Source organism: Bufo bufo, chromosome 7 (genome assembly GCF_905171765.1).
Source record: "Bufo bufo chromosome 7, aBufBuf1.1, whole genome shotgun sequence".
In the NCBI taxonomy this organism is placed as follows: Eukaryota; Metazoa; Chordata; class Amphibia; order Anura; family Bufonidae; genus Bufo; species Bufo bufo.
Genome location: NC_053395.1, coordinates 178,840,673 through 178,865,264, shown reverse-complemented (window position 1 = coordinate 178,865,264; position 24,592 = coordinate 178,840,673). Strand labels below are relative to the sequence as shown.

Genomic DNA, 24,592 nt, shown 5'->3' with positions numbered 1-24,592 from the left:
GTGCTGACGCTTGATGCGCCACCTTCAATAGTCATTTCAAATGTTATAAAATTGTAAGGTCCCAGCTGATCACAGAATAGTGATAACGAGCAGCTAATAATACTATTACTAAGGCTTTTGATGCTATACAAAGTCATAGGCAAGAATGATCGTAAAGCAAAAGTGTATCGTTCTGTTACCTGACAGGTGAAGGTACTGGCGCTTTCACTGATCTAAGAGGAGAAGGAGATTGGCGTACAGGTGATGGAGATTGCTGTCTGACCATCTGAATCTTTGTAGGAATCATCGCAGGTGTTGGTGATTTCGATGAAGGCTTGGGAGGAATTCTGGGAGGTGTCTTATGTGGTAGCTGCAGTCCTGCAGCACCTTCAATAGTCATTTCAACTGTGGTACTGGATCGCGCATCAAAATGAGCCTCTACTCTCTGGAAAATGCATATTATACATTGAGTCAGATTTTCAGTAAAATACAGTTTCACTATGATTAATTGGTGGCACAAGTAATTCAAAACCACATTCACACAATGCAAAATTACCTGTTCGAAACGTGCTTGTCTTGTCTGTGAAATCTGAGCAGTCGCTACAATGGTTTTTGTCTTTTTGGCAGGTATTTCTTCTTCAGCTAGGATGGACAATAAGAATGAGAATACCATCATCTAAATATACTGATATATGAGGCATAAGAGCATGATCTATTGGGGCCCCGGCCCATGGCTTCCCAGCTGTTCATGGTTCTAGTGGCACCAAGTTATAGCATTGCTTGAACTTGGCACTAGGGATGAGCGAACTTCAAGTTTTGAAGTTCGAGTATATGGTGAATTTCGTTATGGATTCCGTTACCAGGGACTATAACACAATTCAAGGACTCCTGCATAACAGAAACCAAACGGATCCGTTATGTTGGCCATTGACTGCTATTATGACGGCATGCCTCAGGCCTTCCATTATTCATTCCCTCATTGAATTGTGTTATGGTCCGTGGTAACGGAATCCATAACGCAATTCACAATAAACCAGAACACGAACTTCAAAACTTGAAGTTTGCTCATCCCTACTTGGCACCATAGTGAAACTCATATTATCGATAGTTAAAGATAACCTGCCATTAGCGTGTTGTAAGCCACCAGTGTGTCCTTATACTGCTGGTGTTAGGCATTCTAAAAGTGCTCTGTTGTAGTATTAGGTATAAAAATAAGTTAGAATACAGCTCGCTTTGCATGTAAACTACAGGAGATGAGTCCAGGGAAGAGTCCAGACAACACAGTATACTTTGTTTCACTAGTGTACGCATCATATCACTTGGTAATTAACGAGGCTTTCCGCGACTCTTATTTTGATGACCTATGCTCAAGATAGGTCATAAATATCTGATCCATAAGAATCCGACTCTTAGCACTCCTGATCAACTGTTTAAGAGTCCATGGTGCTACGGTGAGTGCTACAGTCTCCTCATAGTATACCAAGCACAGTGTCGTAAATTGTATAGTGGCTGTGCTTGTATGTAGCTCAGGCCCATTTAATTGAATGGGACTGAGCTGCAACTAGGCCATGTGACTGATGAACGTGACATCACTGGTCTAAGAAGAGGCCTCTTCAAATAACCGATTGGTGGAAATGCCGGGAGTCAGACCCTCACTGATCAGATATCGATGACCTATCCTGGAGATAGGCCATCAATATATGAATCTTGAAAGACCCCTTTAATAGGAGTGCAGGGAGTCGGACCTCTGCCAATCTCATATTGATTACCTATTCTGAGGTTAAGTCATTGTTATGTAAATCCTGTAGAACGCTTTGATATTTAGTGCTGATCGTCCCTACTTGTCATATGGAAAAAGTGTCTCACAAAAAAAATGGTTAAGGGTCTCTGCCTCAAAGAATAGCTATGAACACCTGAAACTGAATCCTGTACCTTGAACGGTCAGTTCAGCTGTTGAAGTAGCACGTCCGACATTATTAGTTGCATTTACAGAATAGGTTCCGGAATCTTCAGGGTATGCTTCTGTAATGATTAAACTGTAGAGGTCTCCATCTTGAAGGATCTGGAAGTCTTGGGAGCTGTGAATTTCAGCTCCTTCTCTGTAGAACTTCACCACAGGTGTAGGGATTCCACTCACTCTGACGTCAAGTCGAACTTGACTGCCTTGTCTCACTTTCGTAGTCTGTAGTCTTTGTAGGAAATTTGGGGGTGCTGTCTCAGCTATGGGAAGCAAAATAATAATAGAAGGCAAATTTTAAAACAAGACCCACATTAAATGAGCAAATGTAAATTGTGGGAAAAGCACTGGGTAAAACTACAAGACGCATTTACCAGTATCTGTGACTGAACATAAAAGCATTTAATTAGCTTCCTATGGAAATGCTAGATTTCTCTCACAGTCTGCATGCCTGATTATAATGTTCTGCTGAAAACGTAAAGGGTTTGTCTGGGATCAGACCTGAACCCAGACTCAACCTGATCTGCACTCATTCACCATGAATGAGCGGAGCATTTGAGCTTTTTATGCTCTCATGCATCACCTTGCCCTGCGCGATGCTGTTTGTTTACATTTGGACACTGCTAGGCAGAGGCTTCCACCTAGCAGTGTACCCGGTGACGTCACCACCTATGATGGGTGGGATTTAGCACTGCCCTAGCCTGTAAAAACAACTCAGAAACTGGAAAATCTAGGAAACAAAAGCCACTTGCGATAAAATGCTATGGCTTTTTAAAAGTTGTAAACATGAGATTTGCAACTTTTGCAACACTATGCCGTGGGGAGAGTGATAAATTCCCCCAATATTTTTTGTAAATTCATAATCTGGCTTCTTTCCAGCACTGGTTTAGCCTCCATTGTATGTGTGCAATGTGCAGACATCATTTAGTGTTGCAGAAATATAAAAGTTTCATACCGGTAACAAGTAGCTCGGCGGTACTAGTTGCTTGTCCTGCTCCATTGGCGGCTCTTAGGGAGTATCTTCCACTGTGTGCTGCTGTGGTGACGGGGATCACGAGTTTAGCGCGGCCATCGCTAAACGAGATCTGGACACCTGGCAGAGTTGCAGTAGAAATAACCTGGCCATCCCTAAACCAGCTCACCTCAGGAACTGGAAAACCTAGGAAAGAAGAAAGATTATGTAATACAATCATATTTATGTATGCACCATATACATTATATCATACAACTAATTTCATTGCTGTGGGTGAGGGGTCACTGTGAGTCTGTCAGAGGTTTTGACCATGTAAAACTGATGCTAACAGTGCTAGAGGAGAGCAGGACAAACATATTTGGGGTCATTTAGCAAACTGGTGAAAAGTAGAACTGGCTTTGTTGCCCATAGCAACCAATCAGATTCCACCTTTCATTTTTCGGAGGAGCTGTCAGAAATAAAAGGTGGAATCTGATATTGGTTGCTATGGGCAACTTAGCTAGTTCTACTTTACACTAGTTTGATAAATGACCCCAATAGTACTTTTTGCAGTTCTTTTATTATCAGGAGTAGTGTGAATATGAAGTTTAATTCTGCCAGGCACTGCTCCTGCAATTGCCCGAGAGGCGGAGCTTCACTGTGAAGTGCTCTCTGCACTGAGATGCTTCACAGCCCCTCCCCTCTCCTGTGAGTGACAGTTGTAGTGTTCTCCTCGTTGGATACTTAAGCTGTCACTCAATACAGAGGGGAGGGGCTGTGCAGAGTTACTTTACAGTGAAGCACCACCTCCAGTAGAATACAGCAGCAGACTACATCATTCAATCATCAGGTGTAACAGAAACCTGACCTGACAAAACCAACTCCATTGTCATACATTTTCTGCTCTGTTGTATCAAAAGCATACCCTGTAGTGTTCAGAAAGAAATGATACAACTCTAAATCCATAGAGGGAAATTAACAATATATATGTAAGTGTTCAAAATACAGAAGAGCAATAGATATACACGTCAGTGGCGCCTAGCATTATATATGGCAATGAAACCCAAAGCGGAAAATAAAAAAATGATATATGTTTGAATTCACAAACATTGGTATTATTTAGTGAGCTGGAATATCCTTAATAAAAAAGAAAACTGTAGGAGCCACCATGACATGGATACAGTTTCAGATGTCCCCATAACAATAGTACAGCCACAGGTGTCACTATAGCCCTGATACAGCCATAGATCCCACAACACTGATATAGCAACAGGTGCCACTCTAACTCTAGTACAGCCTCAGGTGCCACTATAACACTGTTACAGCCACAGGTGACACCATAACACTATTACAGTCACAGATCCCACAGCACTGGTACAGCCACTGGTGCCACTATGACAATAGTACAGCCACAGATCCTACAACACTGGTAAAGCCACAGATTTCCAAGAGCACATTAAGAAATGAAAGCTGAACTCTTATTGGTTGCTACGGCCACCAAAGATGTTTTTTTCCCGTTTTTATGGGGGAGATTTATCAAGACTGGTGTAAAGAGAAACTGACTTAGCTGCCTATAGCAACCAATCAGATTCCACCTTTCATTTTCTCAAGGTACTGTGAAAAATGAAAGGTGGAATCTGATTGGTTGCTATGGGCAAGTAAGCCAGTTTCCCTTTACACCAGTTTTGATGAATCTACACAACTGGGGGCAAAGAACTGTTTTGAAATAAAAAAAAATCTTTTTTGCCCGTAGCAACAAATCACAGAAATTGAAGCTACACTGTGATTGGTTGCTATGGGAACCAATGCAGTGTTTTCATTCCCCCCTTCCCTCATTTTTATGACATATATTTATCTACATGAGTTTTTGGTGGCATTCTTATTTTTTTTATTTCTGTTACATGTAATACAGGTGTTTTTCATGCTGTGTTCATAGAGAAGCCTATGGGGGATAAAAAAACACCAGAAAAATATTCTACCTAGAGCAGTAATGGCGAACCCTTTAGAGACCAAGGGCCAGATTTATCATTAGCTCAGGTCAGAATAATGGAGTGAAAAAGTCCCAAAAAAGTCCCAAACGCTAAAACTGCGCACAAATTTGCGACTTTTTTCTGCTCTGCACTATGCTCGCCAGTTTTTTGAAAGTGGGCGTGTTTTCTTATGTAGATGAATCTCTAGACAGATTTACTATTGGGACTATTTAAAAAAGTCGCAAAAAAGTCGCAAAAAAGTCCCAATTTCACTCCAGTGAGGACCATGCTTATATTATGAGACTTTTTAATAGAACATGCGACTTTTTCATAAAAACGTGCGACTTTTTCGTAAAGATGTGCGACTTTTGTAAAGCTGCTTACTGACGGATAAACTGCTACCGTCAAACCACATTTATTACAGTCTTAAAGGGCCGATCATAAATCTGACTTGGCTAAAACTGACTTTAGCCATATGTTAAAGTGGAGTGAGCAGTCAGAGGAATGATAAATCTGGCCCCAAGTGTCCAAACTGTAATCCAAAATACGATAATTTAGAGTCCATTCACACGACCGTAGTGTATTGCGGATCCGCAATATACCCAGCCGGCACCCCCATAGAACTGCCTATTCTTGTCCGCAATTGCGGACAAGAATACAACATGTTTTATTTTTTTGGGAGCCGCGGACCGGAAGATCGGGACCGCGCTTCTGAAATGCGGATGCGGACAGCAGACTGTGTTGCTGTCGGCATCTCTTCCGGCCCCATAGAGAATGAATGGGTCCGGATTCGTTCTGCAACGTTGCGGAACGGATCCATTCTACGGACGTGTGAATGGACCCTTAACCTGAATACTACAGTCCGATATAGTATATCTTCCATGTACTTAGCTATAATATCCTGCCTGCATCGTGCGCTGTCTGTGCTGTTCATAGTGCGCCCTGCACTGATGAATGGCAGGAAAAGTCATATTGGCATATTGGTACACCATAGACTTTTTTCAGGGTGCGGGTGCCCCCTGAGAGGACGCTGAGTGCCGCCTCTGGCACCCGTGCCATAGGTTCACCACCACTGATCTAGTGTATGCAAATGTCACTGGCCCCCAAAATGCTGCAAAAAGGTCACAAACCTAAGCATGGGGAATGCAGACTTCACAACATTTTCATACAGACTGTGAAATAATAGCCGGCTGCAGCATTTGTATACAAAATAGTGGGGAAAGAAGCAGAAAAAACCACAGAAAATGCCATAAAATATCTGCAGGGATCTCAAGTCTCCCGGACGTTCAGGGAGTCTCCCGCTATTAGATAGCGGCTCCCTGACACCCGCATGTGAGACAATATATCCCAGAAAGGTTTATCTCAGTCAGAGAGCAGAGCAGAGAGATAAGAGAAGTGACAGGACAGAGTTTAGATTACAGGTTGAATTAACCCTTTAGGGTCAAATTGGCTTCTCAAGGAGATCTATGTGTTAAATGCATCCCTTCTTCTGTCTCATTCAGTAACTATAGAACTATTGAGAGAGATGTATTTTTTTTTAAAGACATTTTCCCCTCCATTTTAATTATATTATTTACCCCAGTGTTAAATTCACCCCCCTGGATGCTTGTTTTTTCCCTACAGTGGGGTAGATAATTAAACACAGGGTTTTAAAGAATAAACTTCCTGACTCAGACCAAGAGCCGACTCAGTGACTCAGCAAGTGAATCGAAGCATCCGCGCATGCGCATTGCGCAACCTAAGCTTCGGTTCACTTGCTTCTTGTCAGCTCAGCGAATGAACCCAAGATTCGATTCATGAATCGGTTCATTTGAAAGATCCGAACTTCCCATCTCTAGTTTACTCGCAGTAAACCTTTCCGGCAACCTGTAGCAGTGTCCCCTTCTCGGCGCGTGCGCACAGTGCAAGAAGAAGCCGATGCCAGCAGTCCGCAACGGCGCATCAGGCTGAGCCTGCGCGCACGCGCGGGATCTCAAAGTGGGAAGGGGAGGGAGGGAGAGGCGGCACTGAGGAGTAGAAGGCGGCGCTGGGCACGAACGGCGATGCGTGCGGCCGGGCACCATGCATCCACAGACCTCCCCTGCTTGGGCACCTTAATTCAATGATTGTCAGGTTAGTAAAACCTGTTTTTCTGCAGAATAAAGCCACAAATAGCTTTTATAAGGCCACCTTAGATATCAGAATAATGCCCTGGACATGAGCAGATGTTTAGCTCACAGGGCTTATAGGTGGTGACAGAATCCCTTTAATCATATACATAAATAGGATAATTTGGGGCAGGGTAATGAGCCCAGTCCTCCACACCATAGAGCAAAGTGTGCAGATACTGCATATGTTTGGAAAATGTAATAAAAAGTTTGTGAAAGAAAAAAAAAGAAAACCTCCCTGAAATGAGTTTTTGCAGGTTGGGATGTCTGTATCTGCCTCAAGAAGGATTCCTAGAACTATTTCCAAAATTGGAAGAAAAAAATGCAGGAAAAACAGATGTCAAGCAGTTCTGAACTGCACCACAAATGTCCATGGCAAACACTGTAATTACAACCAGAGGCGGATTGGCCATAGACCTTACAGGGAAATTTCCCGGTGGGCCGATGCCGAGGGGGCCGCCTGAGCCCTTCTCACGGCCGGCCAGTGGAAGTTTTTGGGGAAGTAGTTTGTGCTGCTGGCAGTATTTTGTGATGGACTCTGGTATTTGGCACTGTTGGGGTGGTATAATGTGCCAAGATATGGTATTGGTGGCCCTGCCTTCCATCAATGTGGACCCGACTACAAAACGGGGCCACTTTTAGTATTTTTTCCAGAGCCACTTTAAGTTCCCAGTCCACCCCTGATTACAACAACAACAACAACAACATAAAACACCCTGGGAGTTGTCATACCTTTCTCTTCACATTCTGCAACTGGACCCACTCTTCACTGACAGTGCTACCAAGTGGGCGGCATCTTTTTTTTTAAGTTACCATCCACCTTTTTATTTTTAGGCCCCAAATTGTGACTATATAGGGGAGTATATACATACAGTGACCGCTAGGGGGAGCTAACTGCCTATGGGATTATACAGCTAGCCCGAAACAAAGTTAAAGAGCTGTAAAAAGGGCTCATGCACATTAACATATTTTTCTTCAGTTTCCATTCCATTTTTTTTACAGGTCCTTATACGGAACCATTCATTTCAACGGGGCTTGAAAAAAAATCTGAAATTACGTGTGCTGTCCGCATGTCCACTCCGCCCCAAAAAATAAAAAAATAGAGCATGTCCTATTCTTGTCCGTTTTGCAGACAAGGATAGGCATTGTTACAATGGATCTGCAAAAAAAAAACAACGAATGTAACATGAAGATCCGTGCTTTGAGGACTGCAAAAAGCATACGATTGTGTGCATGAGCCCTAAGGCTCATGCAGACGCCCGTTGCCCGGCCGTTCCTTGCATTGAGGACCGTAATTTGCGGTCCCCAATGCATGGGCACCATCCGTGTGGCTGCCACAGACGGACTCATTTAACTTGAGTAGGTCCGTGATCCGTCCGCACCGCAAAAAAATAGAACATGTATTTTTTGCGGTGCACAGGCACGGAGAGAAAAAACCGCGGAAGTGCTTCGTAGTGCTTCTGTGCGGTTCCATGCCTATATTCCTACATTCAAGTGAAAAGGTCCGCATCTGTGATCCGGTGCATAAACGGCCGGGGCCCATATATTGCAGACGCCCTGTTTTGCGGGCCGCGATATGGGCATGACCGGGCAACGGCCGTGTGAACGAGGCATTTTTTCCTGATAGTTCATCAGAGTTCACCACTATCGAAATTGGTTGGATCTGCCTGGAATTTTTTTTGCTTTTGTGTGAGCATGAGCGCCCCTGTATGGATGATATAAGCCATAGCAGCTATAAAAATATCTAACTTGAAAAGCCTGCTACAATATACTCTAGTGATAAAGCATCTCTGTAGATTTTAGGGTGTTATGGATTTCCAGTTCCTATCCTTAGTGGATTAGTCACTGAAGGGAAAAAGAACGACTCTAAAACATAACCTTTGTTAATATTACAATTAGAGATGAGCGAATTTCCACTTATGAAATTAGTTAGCGATTCGTTTACTGGTAAAAGCAGAATTGCGTTCTGGATTCCGTTACCACGGACCATAACGCAATTCTATGACGGAATGCATAAAGGAATGCCTTTAGAGGCATTCCGTTATTTATTCCGTCATAATAGAAGTCTATGGGCTGCATAACGGATCCGTCCCGTTTCCGTTATGCAGGGGAGTTACAATAAAACACACCCTATAATCAAGGTATAATAAATAAAAAATATACGATGTGTATGGGTCCCTTAAAGGGGTTCTTCCATCTCAGACATAACTAGTATATTACCCCAATGTTTGATCCTTAGAATGGAGCATGCGCGGCCGCCCTCTATTCATTTCTATGGGAGAGCCGAAAATAGTAGAACACTGGCTTGGCTATTTTAGTCAGTCCCATAGAAGTAAATGGAGGGGTGGCCGCGCTTGCGCAGTGAACCACCCATTCATTTTAATGAGACTTCTGAAAAAAGCTGTGCGTGCCGCCCTCTAGAACTTTGCAAGCTCCATTCAAAATATAGGTGCGGGTCCCAAAGGAGGGACCAATATCTATCAACATCGCTAGGATATGCCCCCAGTGTCCATGATCGGTAAACCTCTTATGGGCTCATGCACACAAACGTGTGCTGCCCGTTTCCGTACCATATTTGCGGATGCGCAATACAAGGGCACCGTTCCGTTCCGTATTGCAGACCAATTCACTTGAATGGGTCCGCGATCCGTCCGTTTCCGCAAAAAGATAGAGCAAGTTCTATCTTTTTGAGGTACAGATTCACGGAACGGAACCCCAGAAAGCACTCCGTAGTGCTTCTGTAGTGCTTCCGTAGTGTTCCGTTCCATGCTTCAGTTCCGCATCCGTGATGCGGAATGCACACGGAACGGTGCACTTATATTGCGGATCCGAAAATGTGGTACACAATACAGCAACGGGCAGTACATGTTCGTGTGCATGAGCAAGTATTTTCTTTCCACTTCCATTCCGGTTTTTTTGCGGACCGTATGCGGAACCATTCATTTCAATGGGTCTGCAAAAATAGCGGAAGGTACTCCATGTGCATTCCGTTTCCGTATTTCCATTCCGCAGTATAGTATATAATGTCTCCATGTGGCCCGCTGCCTGCCCTTACAGTATATAAAGTCTCCTTGTTGCCCGCTGCCTGCCCATACAGTATATAATGTCTCCTTGTGCCCCGCTGCCTGCCCATACGGTATAAAATGTCTCCTTGTGCCCCGCTGCCTGTCCATACAGTATATAATGCCTCCTTGTGCCCCGCTGCCTTCCAATACAGTATATAATGTCTCCTTGAGGCCCCCATACAGTATAATATGTCCTTGTGGCCCCCATATAGTATAATATCTCCTTGTGGCCCCCATACAATATAATATCTCCTTGTGGCCCCCATACAGTATAATGTCTCCTTGTGGCTGCCCCATACAGTATAATGTCTCCTTGTGGCTTCCCCCATACAGTATAACGTCTCCTTATGGCTGGCCCCATACAGTATAATGTCTCCTTGTGGCTGCCACCATACAGTATAACGTCTCCTTGTGGCTGCCCCCATACAGTATAACGTCCCCTTGTGGCTGCCCCATACAGTATAATGTCTCCTTGTGGCTGCCCCATACAGTATAATGTCTCCTTGCGGCTGCTCTATACAGTATAACTTCTCCTTGTGGCTGCCCCCATACAGTATAATGTCTCCTTGTGGCTGCCCCCATACAGTATAATGTCTCCTTGTGGCTGCCCCCATACAGTATAACGTCTCCTTGTGGCTGCCCCCATACAGTATAATGTCTCCTTATGGCTGTCCCATACAGTATAACATTTCCTTGTGGCCCCAAGTGTTTTTTTCTTCTAAATGGGTATTTATCGCGATATATATCGTTATCGCAATAAATTTCTTGATATCGTTACCGTGGGAATATTTTTGATATCGCCTAACCCTAGTTTGACATGACCGATCTCTCATAAAGCCATGCTGATATGGCGTTATATGCTTATTTTCCTTGAGGTACTCCAAGATAGCATCTCTTAGAAAACCTTCAAACAGTTTACCCATGCCAGATGTTAAACTTACTGGCCTATAGTTTCCAGGCTCTGTTTTTCGACCCTTTTTGAACATTGGCACTACGTTTGCTATGCGCCAATCCTGTGGAACACTCCCTGTCAGTATAGAATCCTTAAATATCAGAAATAAGGGTCTGGATACGAAATTCTTGACTCTCTTAGGATATGGGGGTGTATGCCATCTGGTCCTGGTGATTTGTCTATTTTAATCTTTTTAGGACGCCGCTCTACTTCTTCCTGGGTCAGACAGGGCACTTTTAATGGGGAATTAACTTTTACATTCTGCATTTTATCTGACAGTTTATTTTCTTCAGTGAATACAGTAGAGAAAAAAATATTTAATAGCTTTGCTTTCTCCTCATCACTCTCTGCAACTCCCCCCTCACCACTCTGTAAAGGGTCGACACCTTCAGATTTATACTTTTTACCATTTATATAATTGAAAAACATTTTAGGGTTAGTTTTCCTCTCTTAAATCAGAGGGGAAAAAAACTCAGATACGGAACAACGGATCCGTGAAAAACGGTCATGTGCATGAGCCCTTATGCAGACACTTAAATGCCAGTCCTTCCTAGTTATTCAGAACAAGCATCAGAATATGCAGAACTAGGCAGACTTGCCATTCAGGAGGCTGGGAAAGGTGAGTGGCAACAGGGGTTTAAACAGGACAACTCGAGGGCTTGCATTAAAGGGCATCTGTTGGCAGATTTGTACCTGACCTGTTACATGTGTTCTTGGCAGCTGAAGGCATCCATGTTGGTCCCATGTTCATATGTGTCCGCATTGCTGAGAAAAATAGTGTTGTAATATAAGCAAATGAGAGTTTAGGAGCAACGGGGGCGTTGCCATTACTCCTTGAGGCTCATCTCTCTCTGCAACTGCCGCTCCCTCCCTGCTTTGATTGATTGACAGGACCAGGCAGTATAAACATCATAATGTCTGTCCTTCTCAATCAAAGTACAGAGGGCACAGCAGTTGCAGAGAGAGCAGAGCCTCTAGGTGCAACTTCAGCGCCCACGTTGCTCCTAGAGGCTCATTTGCATATAATAAAACATAATTTTTCTCAGTAATGTGGACACATATGAACATGGGACTTACACAGAAGCCTTCAGCTGCCAAGCGCAGATGGAACAGGTCAGCCAGTGTCATAGGTACAAATCTGTTGACAGATGCCTATTATCTAGTGATGTGTGCCATCTTAATCAGCTCCCCTAGCTTAAAACCCCTTAATGACCCTTAATGACCAGACCACTTTTTACAATTCTGCACTACACTACTTTCACGGTTTATTGCTCGGTCATACAACTTACCACCCAAATGAATTTTACCTCCTTTTTTTCTCACTAATAGAGCTTTCATTTGGTGGTATTTCATTGCTGCTGACATTTTAACTTTTTTTATATTAATCGAAATTGACCGAAATTTTTGCAAAAAAAAAAGACATTTTTCACTTTCTGTTGTAAAATTTTTCAAATATAACTATAACATTTCTGTATAAATTTTTCTCTAAATTTATTGTTCTACATGTTTTTGATAAAAAAAAATGCAATAAGTGTATATTTATTGGTTTGGGTAAAAGTTATAGCGTTTACAAACTATGGTGCAAAAATTTGAATTTACGCACTTTGATTTTCTGAGCACCTGTCATGTTTCCTGAGGTTCTACAATGCCCAGACAGTAGAAACACCCCACAAATGACCCCATTTCGGAAAGTAGACACCCTAAGGTATTCGCTGATGGGCATAGTGAGTTCATGGAAGTTTTTATTTTTTGTCACAAGTTAGCGGAAAATGATTTATTTATTTATTTATTTTTTCTTACAAAGTCTCATATTCCACTAACTTGTGACAAAAAATTTAATTTTACATGAACTCACCATACCCCTCATGGAATACCTTGGGGTGTCTTCTTTCTAAAATGGGGTCACTTGTGTGGTATTTATACTGCCATTGCATTTTAGGGGCCCTAAAGCGTGAGAAGTAGTTTGGAATCCAAATGCGTAATAAATGCTATGTGAAATCGTAAAGATTCTCATTGGAATTTGGGCCCCTTTGCACACCTAGGCTGCAAAAAAGTGTCACACATGTGGTATCGCCGTACTCAGAAGAAGTAGGGCAATGTGTTTTGAGGTGTATTTTTACATATACCCATGCTGGGTGAGATAAATATCTCTGTAAAAGACAACTTTTCCCATTTTTTTATACAAAGTTGTCATTTTACAGAGATATTTCTCACACACAGTATGGGTATATGTAAAAATACACCCCAAAACATATTGCCCTACTTCTCCTGAGTACGGCGATACCACATGTGTGACACTTTTTTGCAGCCTAGGTGCGCGAAGGGGCCCAAATTCCAATGAGTATCTTTTAGAAAGGCATTTTTAGGCATTTGGATTCCAGACTTCTTCTCACGCTTTAGGGCCCCTAAAATGCCAGGGCAGTATAAATACCCCACATGTGACCCCATTTTGGAAAGAAGACACCCCAAGGTATTCCCTGAGGGGCATGGCGAGTTCATAGAAGTTTTTTTTTTTTGGCACAAGTTAGCGGAAATTGATTTTTTTTTGTTTTTTCTCACAAAGTCTCTCTTTCCGCTAACTTGTGACAAAAAGTTCATTCTTTCAAGGACTCAATATGCCCCTCAGCGAATACCTTGGGGTGTCTACTTTCCGAAATGGGGTCATTTGTGGGGTGTGTTTACTGTTCTGGCATTTTGGACGGGGCTAAATTGTGAGCAACCCTGTAAAGCCTAAAGGTACTCGTTGAACTTTTGGCCCCTTTACGCACATAGGCAGCAAAAAAGTGTCACACATGTGGTATCACCGTACTCATGAGAAGTAGGGCAATGTGTTTTGGAGTGTATTTTTACATATACCCATGCTGGGTGAGAGAAATATCTCTGTAAAATGACAACTTTGTATAAAAAAATGGGAAAAGTTGTCTTTTACAGAGATATTTATCTCACACAGTATGGGTATATGTAAAAATACACCCCAAAACACATTGCCCTACTTCTCCTGAGTACGGCGATACCACATGTGTGACACTTTTTTGCAACCTAGGTGCACAAAGGGGCCCAAATTCCAATGAGAATCTTTATGATTTCACAGGGCATTTTTTACACATTTGGATTCCAAACTACTTCTCACGCTTTAGGTCCCCTAAAATGCCAGGACAGTATAAATACCCCACAAGTGACCCCATTTTGGAAAGAAGACACCCCAAGGTATTCCGTGAGGGGCATGGCGAGTTCCTAGTATATATTTTTTGGCACAAGTTAGTGGAAAATGATATATATATTTTTTCTCTTACAAAGTCTCATATTTCACTAACTTGTGACAAAAAATAAAATTTTACATGAACCCGCCATGCCCCTCACAAAATACCTTGGGGTGTCTTCTTTACAAAATGGGGTCACATGTGGGGTATTTATACTGCCCTGGCATTTTAGGGGACCTAAAGTGTGAGAAGAAGTCTGGAATATAAATGTTTAAAAAATTTTACGCATTTGGATTCCGTGAGGGGTATGGTGATTTCATGTGAGATTTTATTTTTTGTCACAAGTTAGTGTAATATGAGACTTTGTAAGAAAAAACAAAAAAACAAAAAAATAAAATCAATTTCCACTAACTTGTGCCCAAAAAAAAACTTTTTTTTTTCTTTATAGCGCCGCAGCGATTTTATGGTGTTTTTGCAGTGATCAGGAAAAAAAATTCTGGCACTGCGGTGGGGCGTATAACGAAAATTGAGGCACTCAGATTTAGGTTATTGCAATCAAACATTTTTTCTTTTTTCAAGTTTTTGCAGTACTTTCATCCAAAAAGCCCAATTAGATCCTTGGTACAAACAGTAACCACCTCAGCCCCTATAGCTTAAACACCCTTAATGACCAGGCCACTTTTTACACTTCTGACCTACACTACTTTAACCGTTTATTGCTCGGTCATGCAACTTACCACCCAAATGAATTTTACCTCCTTTTCTTCTCACTAATAGAGCTTTCATTTGGTGGTATTTCATTGCTGCTGACATTTTTACTTTTTTTGTTATTAATCGAAATTTAACGATTTTTTTGCAAAAAAATGACATTTTTCACTTTCAGTTGTAAAATTTTGCAAAAAAAACGACATCCATATATAAATTTTGCTCTAAATTTATTGTTCTACATGTCTTTGATAAAAAAAAAATGTTTGGGTAAAAAAAAAAAATGGTTTGGGTAAAAGTTATAGCGTTTACAAACTATAGTACAAAAATGTCAATTTCCGCTTTTTGAAGCAGCTCTGACTTTCTGAGCACCTGTCATGTTTCCTGAGGTTCTACAATGCCCAGACAGTACAAACACCCCACAAGTGACCCCATTTCGGAAAGTAGACACCCTAAGGTATTCGCTGATGGGCATAGTGAGTTCATAGAACTTTTTATTTTTTGTCACAAGTTAGCGGAAAATGATGATTTTTATTTTATTTATTTTTTTCTTACATAGAAACATAGAAACATAGAATGTGTCGGCAGATAAGAACCATTTGGCCCAAATAGTCTGCCCAATATATCTGAATACTATGGATAGCCCCTGGCCCTATCTTATATGAAGGATAGCCATATGCCTATCCCATGCACGCTTAAACCCCTTCACTGTATTTGCAGTTACCACTTCTGCAGGAAGGCTATTCCATGCATCCACTACTCTCTCAGTAAAGTAATACTTCCTTATATTACTTTTAAACCTTTGCCCCTCTAATTTAAAACTGTGTCCTCTTGTGGTAGTTTTTCTTCTTTAAAATATGCTCTCCTCCTTTACCGAGTTTATTCCCTTTATGTATTTAAAAGTTTCTATCATATCCCCTCTGTCTCTTCTTTCTTCCAAGCTATACAGGTTAAGGTCCTTTAACCTTTCCTGGTAAGTTTTATCCTGCAATCCATATCCTGCAAAGTCTCATATTCCACTAACTTGTGACAGAAAATAAAAACTTCTATGAACTCACTATGCCCATAAGCGAATACCTTGGGGTGTCTTATTTCCAAAATGGGGTCACTTGTGGGGTAGTTATACTGCCCTGGCATTCTAGGGGCCCAAATGTGTGGTAAGTAGTTTGAAATCAAAATCTGTAAAAAATGGCCGGTGAAATCTGAAAGGTGCTCTTTGGAATGTGGGCCCCTTTGCCCACCTAGGCTGCAAAAAAGTGTCACACATGTGGTATCTCCGTACTCAGGAGAAGTTGGGCAATGTGTTTTGGGGTGTCATTTTACATATACCCATGCTGGGTGAGAGAAATATCTTGGCAAAAGACAACTTTTCAATTTTTTTTATACAAAGTTGGCATTTGACCAAGATATTTATCTCACCCAGCATGGGTATATGTAAAATGACACCCCAAAACACATTTCCCAACTTCTCCTTAGTACGGCGATACCAGATGTGTGACACTTTTTTGCAGCCTAGATGCGCAAAGGGGCCCACCTTCCTTTTATGAGGGCATTTTTAGACATTTGGATCCCAGACTTCTTCTCACGCTTTAGGGCCCCTAGAATGCCAGGGCAGTATAAATACCCCACATGTGACCCCATTTTGGAAAGAAGACACCCCAAGGTATTCAATGAGGGGCATGGCGAGTTCATAGAATTTTTTTTTTTTGGCACAAGTTAGCGGAAATTGATATATATATTTTTTTCTCACAAAGTCTCCCTTTCCGCTAACTTGGGACAAAAATTTCAATCTTTCATGGACTCAATATGCCCCTCACGGAATACCTTGGGGTGTCTTCTTTCCGAAATGGGGTCACATGTGGGGTATTTATACTGCCCTGGCATTCTAGGGGCCCTAAAGTGTGAGAAGAAGTCTGGAATATAAATGTCTAAAAAATTTTACGCATTTGGATTCCGTGAGGGGTATGGTGAGTTCATGTGAGATTTTATTTTTTGACACAAGTTAGTGGAATATGAGACTTTGTAAGAAAAAAAATAATAATTTCCGCTAACTTGGGCCAAAAAAATGTCTGAATGGAGCCTTACAGGGGGGTGATCAACGACAGGGGGGTGATCAATGACAGGGGGGTGATCAGGGAGTCTATATGGGTTGATCACCCCCTGTCATTGATCACCCCCCTGTAAGGCTGCATTCAGATGTCCGTATGCGTTTTGCGGATCCGATCCATGTATCAGTGGATCCGTAAAAATCATACGGACATCTGAATGCAGCCTTACAGGGGGGTGATCAATGACAGGGGGGTGATCAGGGAGTCTATATGGGGTGATCACCCCCATCATTGATCACCCCCCTTGTAAGGCTGCATTCAGATGTCCGTATGCGTTTTGCGGATCCGATCCATGTATCAGTGGATCCGTAAAAATCATACGGACATCTGAATGCAGCCTTACAGGGGGGTGACCAATGACAGGGGGTTGATCAGGGAGTCTATATGGGGTGATCATCCCCGTCATTGATCACCCCCCTGTAAGGCTGCATTCAGATGTCCGTATGCGTTTTGCGGATCCGATCCATGTATCAGTGGATCCGTAAAAATCATACGGACATCTGAATGCAGCCTTCAGGGGGGTAATCAATGACAGGGGGGTGATCAGGGAGTCTATATGGGGTGATCAGGGGTGATCAGGGGTTAATAAGGGGTTAATAAGTGACAGGGGGGGTGTAGTGTAGTGTGGTGCTTGGTGCTACTTATTACTGAGCTACCTGTGTCCTCTGGTGGTCGATCCAAACAAAAGGGACCACCAGAGGACCAGGTAGCAGGTATATTAGACGCTGTTATCAAAACAGCGTCTAATATACCTGTTAGGGGTTGAAAAAATCGCATCTCCAGCCTGCCAGCGAACGAACGCCGCTGGCAGGCTGGAGATCCACTCGATTACCTTCCGATCCTGTGAACGCGCGCGCCTGTGTGCGCGCGTTCACAGGAAATCTCGCGTCTCGCGAGATGACGCACGGATGCGTCCAGGAGGAATGAATCAACCACCTTCCGGACGCATCCATGCGTTAGGCGGTCCGGAGGTGGTTAAGACCAGACATTTCGGTCATTTCAGAACTTCATCAGTGGTCACATTTTTTATCTGTTCTGGTAGGGAGGTATGGACATCAGGGCTTGGATGTACAGGCCTGATCGGGCGAACACTGCGTTTTTTGTAGAACCTATAGAACATGTCCTATTCTTGTCCGCAATTGCGGACAAAAAAAGGCATTTTCTATATTGTTCTGGCAATGTGGAGATCCGCAAAATGCGGAAAGCACATTGCCGGTGTCCGTGTTTTGTGGATCCGCGGTGTCCATGTTTTGCAGATCCGCGGATCCGTGGATCCGCAAAACACATACGGACGTCTGAATGGAGCCTTACAGGGGGGTGATCAATGACAGGGGGGTGATCAGGGAGTCTATATGGGGTGATCAGGGGTTAATAAGGGGTTAATAAGTGACAGGGGGGGGTGTAGTGTAGTGTGGTGATTGGTGCTACTTTACAGAGCTGCCTGTGTCCTCTGGTGGTCGATCCAAGCAAAAGGGACCACCAGAGGACCAGGTAGCAGGTATATCAGACGCTGTTAACAAAACAGCGTCTGATATACCTTTCAGGTATCTACAGCCTGCCAGCGAATGATCGCGGCTGGCAGGCTGTAGATCAGCTCGTTTACCTTCCGATCCTGTGAACGCGCGCTCCTGTGTGAGCGCGTTCACAGGAAATCTCGCGTCTCGTGAGATGACGCGCCGATGCGTCCAAGAGGAACAAACCGACCGCCCGCAGGACGCATCCCTGCGTTAGGCGGTCGGGAGGAGGTTAAAGGGGTATTCCAGTAAAAATAAAATATGCCATATCCACTGAATAGGGAATAACTGTTAGATCTGGGCAGTGAGACCATTTGGACCCCCATAGATCACAAGAACAAGGGCTATGCCCCTATATGTATGGGGTGGTAGGTTGTACCGTTATCTCTATGAGAGATAGGCGAGCGCTCTTCTCTGCTATCTCCGCCAGTCACATAGATTCTGAATGGAGCTGTACTGCACCTGCTCAACTATCGCTTCATTTAAATGGAGGACACATGACCCCCACATGAGTGAGAATGGGCTTTGAGCTATTAAATATGTGGTGCTACTGTATATTGGTTAATCCTTCAAACAAAAGTGAACAACCACACCAACTTTTTCAGGATTTAGTAGAAACTGTGCCTATATGGCTTACATGGCACAATGAATCACACTTAGGCTCTGTTCAGATCACGTTCAGACAGGCGCATTTAAAAACTACGAATGTCTCAAACATGTGCCCCAGACATATGTAACCAGAACTAACTTAGTTGCCCATAGAAACCAATCAGATTCCTCCTTCTACTTTATACCAGTTTGATAAATGACCCCAATAATTTGTATATATAAAGTTATAATTATGAGAAAATAGTAATCTTGGGGAACATGAGTAGACTTAAAAAATATAAAGATATAAAGCAATAAAGATTGAAAAATCAGGAGTTTGTGCTACAATTCATTTTAGATACAAAATTCAACTTATCAGAACAAAAGGCCATTATTGCCTGCTGTCATTTTGTGTATATAATCCAATTCTTTATAAAACAACCAATATATAATCTATATAAAAAAAAAAATATATATATATATATATATATATATATATAAATCTATATATACATATATAAATCTATCTATTTCATATCTATTTATCTATATACATATATATATTTTACTAACATAAATAGCGCTACTATATTCCGCAGCACTTTGCAGACATTAGCATCAAGCTATCTCTAATGGAGCTCACTATCTAAATATATATATATATATATATATATATATATATAGTAAAGTAATCTATATAAAACAGTCTAGGTATGTAATGAGAGGCGTTGCCTGGAGCTCCTGGGCCTTGATGCCAAATACCATTTATAGTACTGCTGTCCTCTTACGTGGCAGAGCTGCCATTGGGCACCATCAGGCTCCAGGGCCCAAGCACAACTCCAACCTCTGCACCCCCTATAGTTACATGCCTGTATATACAGTAACTATAAAAAAAAATCTCCTAGTTGTTTAATCCAATTCCACATAAAACAACCTACCATAACTATATAATTCAGTACTATATAAAATAAAATAAGACATAAGTTAAAGCTTCTGGGACTGAATCAAGGTCTATCGCATATAATTTACAATACTGATGTCCCTTCATGGCAAAACGGGACCTCTTCAGCCACCAGGGCCCGAGCTCCACTATATCCTGTAAACCCATTTATATGCATTTAATTACCTACAGCAAGTCCATAATACAGTTCAATTCTAAAGAACCTTGGTACTCCATCTACAAAACATAACCTAGACTCTGCCCTAAAATAAAAGCACCTAAGGAGGTAATCATATTGCACTGTTGACCTTCCTCATAACACCTCTTGCCTCCCATCATCAAGGCCTAATTACTGGGATTTAATTAACCAGTGTATACAATGATTTACACTCTTCTGGTTCTCTAGTCCATCCACATCCTACCGTGAAATCTGCCATCTCAGTCCAGTTTATTTTAGACAAGACAACTGCGTTCAAGGGTTTTGATTGACAGGACAACTTGTTGGAGGCATAAGGTCGGGGATCAACACGTCAGACCTTTTATAGGGAAACAGCTGTCCGCCATATAGCTTAAAAGAGGATCAGCTTCCCCAAAATAGCACATCACAACTGCTCCCAATATCATCTGATCCTTTGAACCAAACGTTAAAATTTTCCATCACTTCACCTTCCTGCCCAAGCCAGATCACTAATTATTTCATTGCTGATAGCTTCCGATAGGCCACATTCACCAGTCGCTATACATAAACATTATGTTTATGATTTAATCGAGCTCATATAATGTATGACGCTAGTTAACTAGGACCAGAAGAAATTTTTTCCTAGGTCAATATAAATTCCCCCAAGATTTCCAGAGATATTGGCAAAATAACAAAAAAACACGTGTATGTAAAGCTCAACACCCATGTGCTGATCTAAGGATGCAGACTGCAAAGGGAGTTGTTTTTTTCACACATTCTCTACATCCATAGAAATCTATATGTATGTATATGTATCCGGTCTCTATGGATAAGTATATGTGAACAACCAAGATCCCACTGCCGTCTTGACTTGAGTTGTTGTATAACTTTAAAAAGAAAAAAGGACACTTTTTTTCAGAAACAGAGCCATTCTTGTCGATGGGCTGTGTCTGGTATTGCAGTTCAACCTGATTCATTTGATTTGGGCTGACCTGCAATACCAGGCAGAGCCTATAGATAAGGGTGGCGCTGTTTCCAGGAATGGAGAGTTACAACCCGTCTAAGCCCCCAGTTTGACAAGTGCCACCATCAACCAGGCAGAATCTGTCTCCCATTATTCTCAAAAGGGGGCCCTGCGGATGTTCAAGAATGGACATGGCAGCTTTAAAAAAGTCTTCCAGGATTTTGATATTGATAGCTATTTTAAAGGATAGGCCATCTATTTGACATCGGAGGAGGTCTGGCACCCTGCACCCTCACCCTCAGCTGTTTTGGGGTAGCTCTAGTGCTGAAAATTGGTGGGACTATATAGCTCCATCCATTGGGTAGTGGCCAGAGTTGGTAACTGCAGCGCTGCTCCAATGAAGTGAGTGGGAGCAGCTCTGCAGTTACCAGTTGCGTCCACTACACAATGGACGGAGCTGTGTAGTTCTGGCACTGGAGCTACTCAGAAACAGCTGATTAGCAGGGATGCTGGGTCTCGGACCTCTACCAATCTTTATCCTGAGGATAGGCCATCAATATTACAATCCTGAACAATCCCTTTAAGTACAAAAACTTCACATGTAAAACTTGAAAAAATTTGGTTGACTTTTTTCTATAATATATAATGATGCGTGCTCGTTTTTAAGGCATTCTATGGTTGAATATATTATTGTCAGATATTGAATATATGGCAAATTTAAGAAAAATACATACATAATAAATTCCCTTATACTGTATGGGCTCATAAACAGTCTGACAACTTTACAAAACAGTCTCTTGCAACCATAAAGCTGTATCAACCAACATAAGGCTGGGTTAGAAGCTTCCTATAAAAAGGTGTTCTAGACACATTTTCTACAACTGTTTCTTTTAATATCTTAATCATAAATATCTTACTAAACAACTTTATGAAAATGTATTAGACTGTTTATACTACATAATATTTCTTTAAGAAGAAGCAACATGATTCCAATTCAAGTAAAAAATAGACATACATTACTAAATATAAATGATCATAAAAGATAAAACGATAACAGCATAATGTCATCCCAATTACTATTTTCACAGTATAAAATAAAAATCTTTGCTTTGAGAGGTAGAGATTTACCTATTTTAATCTAGATAATCAATTCCTTTTCTTGAGGCATTTTTTAGGCCTCTTAATCTAGATTGTACTATATTCTAAATCCTGAAACATGGACATTTACAGAATTTACAAGAAAGACATCGTAGGCATCACACCTATTCATCTATGATAAATCTCCATGCATATCTACAATACAATCATATATCGGCAAGTGGGCAGGAATTATTTAAAATATATATTGTATTATTTCATATTAAAAACATTTACTTACCACTAATCCGAGCCTCAAAGGTTGCGGCACTACCCTCCAGTGCCACAACACTTTGTACCGGCTGTATAAACGTCGGTGCTTGCGTAGCCATTTTTATAGGCACTCTGAAAAAAAGAGATAACATCAATATTAAAATAAAAATAGAAAGAGAATGAAAAGAAACATCTATATAAAAATTACCACAATACATGCAATAGGTTACTGAAAATCTAAAAATCTAAATTCTGTCTTTATATAAGAGAGTGAATCAAACATGATTAAATAGTATAGACATGTTTTAATTTTTAACCTACAAATGCTAAAAATAAATATGAATAAAAAATGGCAACATAAAAAATATTTGTGCGTATATTAAAGCACAATGATTCGGGACATTGTGCAGGTTCTTGAGAGCCAGGGGATATATTTCTATATATTGACAGAATACTATGCCTTTGGAGTTTGGGGGCTTAATAGCCCAGTTACTTGCAAAAGATTTTTCTTTCTCATGGTTCGTATAATGTAAATTTTAAAAGTTAATATGATTTTGAATGTTAATATCTCATTGCATATTTTCATATTTTTAGTATTTTATTATAAATAAAATAATTTTAATTGATAAAAAATACTTTTATATATTATAATGTAGCATTTCTGTACTGCTTGAGTCATTTAGGAGGTAATCTGAAATAATAAAATTATATTTATTATATAATATTGTTATTATTTGTAATTCATAAATATAACAATTCATTTTAATAAAATGTGTAAGAATGTATGTATGTATCTATATATTATATAACATTTCATTCCAAAACATTTTCTTAAAATAATTTGTTTTATTTTATTTTTAATAAATTAATCGTTTTTAAAATATTTATTTTTTAAATTAAAGAAAACAAAAAAAGTACTTGTTCTATATTTTTTTTTAAAGAGGAATCATCTAGAGGGATCACAAAAGGGCATGTTCTAATTTTAGCAAAGGCAGCTGTGATTGACAGAAGACAAGTGGTCACTGCTGGGATGTTACAGATATGGGAGCAGATGATTCCCTTAAAAAGTCATCAGAGCCTGGCTGATTCCTTCAGCATCTTATCAGAGCTATTCCTGGCACTTGTCTGCCTGTGAGTAATACTTTATAACCTTGTCAGTTTACCAAAAACAAAATGTTACAAAATCTGTTTTTGATCTATACATTTCTATATTTTCAAAGTGCAAGTATCAGCCCAATACAGTTTGTATATTAATACATATTACACTGCACCCTGTTAGTAAGAGATATTCAGGCTATATCTATTAACACCAATAGATGCTAGGAATATAATGATATATTTTAGTGCAAAATTATCCTAATTTTTTGGTGACAAAGCTACAGATGTTATCTATTGCTGAATATGTTTAAATGCACACTACAATTTTAATTAAAATTCCAACTAATAAAATAAAAAACGAAGTATTCCAACTAATAAAATAAACCGACCACTAACCTGATATCTTCAGAGTGCCTACAGGGGTTGGGACTGAGCCCAACTGTTGGAAAACGACGTCTTTATCCCCAAGAGTAATGTTAGACAATCCCAGTGTGTAAATGGTGGGCCTCTGTGCCTAGAAAACAAAACTACACAGGGTTTAGCTGTGTGTAGTTTTGTTTTTCTATGCAATCCCTACACCCGAGGTAAGGCTGGGGATGCACGAACTGCTCAGAAGTGCTAACTTGGTGCTTTTACCTTATATACCCCAGATCTGCTGACGGTCCTGACATCACCACTTCATGGGCCCACCCTGTTGCTCACTGGATGCTGGGAGAGGGTGGTCTACTCTGTGCAATGTCACACCTGTCTACATGACTGCTGGTGCTAAATTTGTCATTCTTAAATTTGTCTCCACTGAGGAAACCCAACATGTGCAGAGGGGGGAAGTGAATCTATCCAGACCTTGTCTTTATATTCCAGTGGGTAAAAATGAGAATGTGAGACAAGGAGGACTACAATAAAACCCTAGTCCTTGTAAATTTAC

General features: G+C 41.1%; 1 protein-coding gene across 50 annotated transcripts in view; it reads right to left on the bottom strand.

Moving 5' to 3' along the window:
• Window positions 1-24,258, bottom strand: part of TTN (titin) — a 268,613-nt gene extending 244,355 nt beyond the window's left edge. For all 50 annotated transcript variants that reach the window (XM_040441698.1, XM_040441725.1, XM_040441731.1 and 47 more), the window contains exons 1-6: window positions 24,064-24,258; window positions 22,598-22,701; window positions 2,892-3,095; window positions 1,912-2,199; window positions 536-621; window positions 180-424 (exon numbers count right to left, since the gene is read on the bottom strand). In XM_040441698.1, coding sequence (XP_040297632.1) covers window positions 180-424; window positions 536-621; window positions 1,912-2,199; window positions 2,892-3,095; window positions 22,598-22,688 — 914 coding nt within the window. In that variant the 5' untranslated portion in view covers window positions 22,689-22,701; window positions 24,064-24,258. The remainder of the gene's footprint in view (window positions 1-179; window positions 425-535; window positions 622-1,911; window positions 2,200-2,891; window positions 3,096-22,597; window positions 22,702-24,063) is intronic.
• Between the last annotated feature and the right edge of the window lie 334 nt (window positions 24,259-24,592).